The 5,853-nt window shown below is 33.6% G+C and overlaps 1 protein-coding gene across 1 annotated transcript; it reads left to right on the top strand.

Annotated features, from left to right (window-relative positions):
* Window positions 1–245: 245 nt before the first annotated feature.
* LOC148954944 (uncharacterized) lies at window positions 246–4,855 on the top strand. The gene is made up of 2 exons (XM_089107998.1): window positions 246–343; window positions 3,620–4,855. The coding sequence occupies exon 2, from the start codon at window positions 3,682–3,684 to the stop codon at window positions 4,717–4,719; it is 1,038 nt and encodes a 345-aa protein (XP_088964124.1). The 5' UTR covers window positions 246–343; window positions 3,620–3,681; the 3' UTR covers window positions 4,720–4,855.
* The last annotated feature ends 998 nt before the right edge of the window (window positions 4,856–5,853 follow it).

The following is a 5,853-nucleotide window of genomic DNA, read 5'->3' as shown; positions in this document are numbered from 1 at the left end:
GCCAAGAAGTAAAATGATGTTCAGTAGCCTTGTTTTGTAACTTAACCCATGACACAATTTGTATGAGTTTGAGGTCAGAACGAATTTAAATAATATCTAACCTATTTTGGTATTTTTAAATAGACAGGAAGCGACTGCCAAATAGTGACTAAATTAGTAACCGAATTTCGTAACTTAACCTAGAATCTGGGTGAAATTGGAACTTGATAAATAAGATCTTTCCTGTTATTTTTTTTTGTTTTGTTTTTGTATTTTTCATTAGTGTCAGAGCGTCAGAGCTGGAACACAGTGAACAATTTTGTGAAGACCGTTCGGAATCGGAATCCTTGATTAGATTATTTTGGTAAGACTTGGTACTTCAGTTGTATTTAGCCAAAATAGCAAGGTTATCTATGAGAAGTTCTAACTGAAACTCATGAAAGACTTCCCTATTTGACCTAAACTGTGTATTGAACCTCATAATCCTTACTAACTCCCAACTTGAGCAATCGTTACGATTTTTTAGCTCTTGACAAGGAAGCATAATAGTAGCAAAAATTAGATATATAGTAGAAACGTATTATATTATATCTATAAGCTTTTAATTATGCTTTTTAATAAGATGCCTCATAAAGGGCTATGTGGCACCGGAAAACGACAACTACAGCACAATTTCTGGAGTGCGAAGAACGAAAGCTAGAAAAGAGCACCATCATAACCCGTAATCAAAATTTCCAAACCTGAACATTATAGTCTAGTTTATAATCATCTTGCATATTCGCCCTTCCAGTCTCCCTGATAAGTTTAATTTTTTTTTAATCGCCTGTTGACTAACTGAACTATCGTAATTGTTGTAGACCTAGGCTATGATAGTGGCTTCAGTCCATGAAAATTGAGTGGGAAGAGGGGTAAAATATATTTCTCAATGTCTCGGAGGGGCAAATTTTTTGTAATGTTTATATTAACGGACTATTCAGGTATCTAAGAAACAAACTTACCTTTACAGTCAGAATTGCATCCTGAATCTTATTTTCATCGGAAATGAACTTTACTCCCACCCTTTTTATACCAATTCGGGGTATATATTTACACATTAAGGGGTGGGGGTAAAATTCATTTCTGATGCAAATGAATGTTAAATTTGGATTTAGGATGTAATTCTGACTATACAGGTAAGTTTGAACTTTACCCCACCTGTGCAAATATATACCCTGAAATGGTATATATACGGGTGAAGTTAAAGTTCCTTTCCGACATAACTGCATGTTAAATTTGGTTTCAGGATAGAATTCTGACTATAGAGGTCCAGGGACATATGTCTCTTGGCCCATCTCCAATTGATATCACTAGAACTAATAGGCAACTGTAGCCTAATAAAAATATATCTAAACTTTAAAGAATCAGTTAAAATTTCTTGGTCATACCAACGAGTTTTTGTACATTTACATTTGAAAAAAAAAACATACAAAAGGCACATTGATCAGTGATAGAAGTTTGAGTTCTAGACTAGCCCGCTGTTATAAATTTTCTAGCTTGCAATAAAATACTGATTAGGAGCAGCAAAAACCACAAAACAAACACTGTTAACCAGGATATGTTGATTAATGGTTGTGACTCTGTTCCGGTTGTTGTAAACCAGGCTCGAGTCTTGGATAAAACTGTTTAAAATAATAGATATTCATTTTCTGGGGTCTGGTGAATTCCCCCCTAAAAATATTCTACCGGTGTTCTAAAATGCATCTATAATATATTGCATAAAAACAGACAGTTGTCAGGGACAGATATGGGAAGGGGAGATGGCAAAGGGAGTAGCCTGCCCCCAGCGCTAGTCTATAGTTGGCACTGACTCGCAAGGCACTTTTTAATCTAATCAAATACAATTTGTACCCTAATTTCCCAGCTCTGGAATGCGTTAATGTTTAGTAGTGGAGAGTAGGCGTTGCTTTGTTTCGGGAGGGAGAGGGTGAGGAAGAGGATACGGTGGGTGGCAGGGGGAAGATTGGAGATTCTTCAAAAGAGGGATATAATTTTATGACGATAGGATTGGAGAGAGTCGTTCCCAACTTTGAACACTAAAATCAGTAAATGTTTTGTGGTTTTGTAAAGCACTCGTATTTGCAAATTTCCTATTTAGTGCAACAAAACTTTAATTTATTTTCCGTTCTTCAACTTCAATATTAATATAGTGCTTTTAATATTGACGCAACTATAGTACTGAGTTCCGACTTAAATATTTTTGTGAATTTGTGGTTGAAGTATGCCGGTGTTTTTTGAAAAAAAACAACAAAAAAAAACTAGAAAGTCGTTTACTATTTCCCGTTTTTATTTCTTCTTGATTATTTTATTTCCCAAAAGATCCCCAAAGTAATCAAAGTATGGCTTGTTTTGTGTATAAGAAAAGACATGCAGATTGTCCTTAAAAATATTGATGTTTTATATGATGATGTTTAAAATATTGATGTTTAAAATATTGATGAGGCTATGAACTCGTCTGTTTTGCACTTTCATATCTTGTTCAAAGTTGCAATATTTATTTTGAATTGTCTAAAATTGGATTTGCTAATAGTTTTATAATCAGGACCATATTTATTAGCATATTCAAGGAGCAAACAAAAATTTAAATTTCAGTTCAAGGACTATTCAGTGGGACCAAAAAGCTTATTGTCATGAAAAATTAAAACCCACCTCCTTATACTTATATTAGAAAAGGTACATAAAGTGAATTTTAGTGTATAAGATTAGATTGATCGCATAGAATGGAAATTGTATGTACACTTAGTCACCAATAGAATTTTGTTGCCTAGAATCTAAGAAGTTTTTCTTGAACATCGTTGTCTGTATTAGGATTTACATAAAAATATATATTGATAGACAATTTCTGGCTCTTCATTCTCGGTGCGTACAAACAGCTCCTCCCGCATACTCTTTCATTAGTGGGTTACTAGTGTTAGTATGCGTCAGCGGTCCAATTACCCTGGAACACGTATTTTGGCAGAAACTTTCTCAAAATACCTTTGAAACCAACTCGAGACGTCAAAACCTACTTGTAATTCCTAAAAACATCAAATAATAACATTGCACTTCTAATTACCGATTTTCATATATGTATTGAACTATATTAATTTAAAATGAGCTTCTTTAAAATTTAGAGTTCCAACGTTAAAGCCAAGTTTCGCTTTCAAGAGAAATCTGACTTGTCTACCCGTGAAAAGATCTAATGTCGCTTATATTTTTAGTTCTCCGGATCACTCGCACCTCGGTCCGGGTTTTTGTAATGAGTGAGATAGGGAACGATCATACTGTCTATTATTTATATACTGTGATATATGCTCTGTAGTGATTTGTCTGTCAGAAACTGCGATCAGATACTTTTTACTGTGATCACTTCACCAATCACACTAATTCAATTGATTATTCGAATTATTACACTGATAAAAATACCAAGTTTTGATAAGCACTAGATTACGTGATAGTTTCTCTTTGTCATTACTACCACCAGTTTCAACTCTTATAGTCACTCATACTCTTTGACCTTGTCTAGAAAGTTCAATGATGTTTTGTGAAATGCCTTTGAAAATTCGGCTTTTGTTTCATGACCACACGTTCATCTTAACTAAGTTCTTTTTTTCTTTTTTTTTAGATTCCCTGTCTTTTACAAAGAAGAATTGGTCTACGTCTGAATTTTATCTAGGATTATTAAGAATGGACGAATTTTCTTCACCTTTGATAGCCCTTTTAAGAAAACTAAGTATCAACGACGACACCCTAGTGACTATTCTATGTAATGGTGGAGATGTTACGGCTAAGAAGAGTTTATTAACAACAGCGAGCGATGTATTTAAGTGTATGTTCGAAAACGACTTTATTGAGAAGACAAATACAGTTATAGCTGATGATGTCCATTTTGAGACTATGAAGTTTATTGTCACGTGTTATGCACGTGAAACAAGTGTTTTATGTTTCCAGAAAGTGGACAATGATGCTTTCAGATATATTGCTGAGAAGTATAATTTTATAGGCATTCGGGAAGTAGCTGCTGAGAGGATGATTCATATTCACAGAGAAACAGGCAATTTAGAAGCCCTTGGGAAAGTTTTTTCCATTTACAATAATCAAAAGGCCAGGATGATTGCTTTAAAAGAAGTTGTTCCAATCATTACTATGGGGCAAAATGTACCATGTTTTGTTGATTTGTTTACGGACGAAGAATTTAAGGAGTTTTCCAAAATTTGCTGTGGCGTATTGAAAAGCTCAAAATTTGGGCAGTGGGAAGGTTTCTTAAAAGCATTTCATAGCTGGACGTTAAAGGAACCTGAAGAAAGATCCATGACTTCATTAGAAGTTCTGGGAATGATGAACTTAGAAGAATTCCCAATTTCTGAAATTCTCGCATTGCTCGAAAATTTAAAACTTACTGATACATTCCAAATCATTAAGTCATATTCAGAAAATTTGTTGCGTTACATCCTAAAAGTGGAATTTGAAAATCCACTGAATATCCAGAAGTCAAAACCGCTGCCAAAGCCTTCGTCCAGCAAGGTCAGTTGCATCAAATGCGGACATACTGACGAGCTTCCTTACCATTATTCATCAGAATGCATGGGAAAGCACTTAAAATGCAAGAAATCTGGATGCCCACATGACGGGCGGCTTATAAACGGTTCTCGTCGTACGAACTGTTATTTAAGGCTTCTGTATTCACAAGAAAAAGCTCGTGTTTTTGGGTCTTTGACTCGCTAAACAACAATGATTTTCTAATATACTAGAACTTCTTGCCAAAACTTCTCATAAGCCTAAAACCTTGTTTATAAGACAAGTCAGTTCTCGGTGTACTGTCAATATAAGTGAAATTAGAAAAGTGATGATGTCTATAGGATTAAAAATAAAGTCAAATTTCAACAACAAATAAAGTGGTAAACCTATTTGTTTTTGTTCCCAATTTAAAGGCACTTCTTTGTTTGAGGAACTTCTAACAATATTCACTATTATAATGATTAGGAAAATTGTAGAAACGAAAGCAAATTTAATGTTATACGCCGTTTTTTTCAATTCTAACTCATATACATAGGGGGTAAAAATTAAGCTGGATTTAAATGTTGTTGTTTTTTTTTATGTCAAGGCGTGATCTTAATAAAAAGCATATTCTAGGCTTTTTAACATTCATATATTTTTTTTTGAAGGTCAAGTAGTTTGGTTAATACTTACAGTACGTATTACACATTATGTAAAACACTTTAGCTAAAATATACATTTTAGTTGGGTCCCAACTGTGCTATCTCAGTATTAAGGCCCATTTAGTCATATTCTCGATTGATGAGATACACACTCATTTGGTAAAAAAAATGTCAAGGACTGTTGGTTTTTTTCGTTCTGATTTTTATAGCTTTTATATGTAACTATATACATAGGTATATAGCTTTTCCATATAACTATATAGCTTTCTATATAACTATTTATAGCTTTCCCAAATAACTATATAGCTTTCCCATAACCAGAGCATAGCTCTTTGTCGCTTACATAAAATAATAATAAAGGACGTAAGAAGAATCCTAACTTACTAAATTAGTATTTATAACTGAGGACAGTTGGTTCAATGATGTAAGCAGTAGAATAGCTAAGGCACAAGAAGTCTTTTTGAAGTTGAAAAAAATTCGGAAGAACAAGAAGAACCAATTTCGTAAATTTTGGTTCAAAATACATCCAGTAAATTTAGTACAAAACATGTATCAGTCGTAAGTGACTCTGTAAGTTTTCTGTCCAGTATAATCTTTTCTGAAAACTGGTATACTACTATTTTTTGTTGTGAAAAAAAGATCTAAATAGGTCATGACTTTGATAAAATTCATTCAGTGCCTTAATAAAAAAAAACACATT

Source organism: Artemia sp. Qi Xiang Cuo, chromosome 2 (assembly GCF_049724085.1).
Source record: "Artemia sp. Qi Xiang Cuo chromosome 2, ASM4972408v1, whole genome shotgun sequence".
Lineage (NCBI taxonomy): Eukaryota > Metazoa > Arthropoda > Branchiopoda > Anostraca > Artemiidae > Artemia > Artemia sp. Qi Xiang Cuo.
Note: the sequence above shows the minus strand (reverse complement) of the source record. Positions and strands in the feature narration are given on the sequence as shown.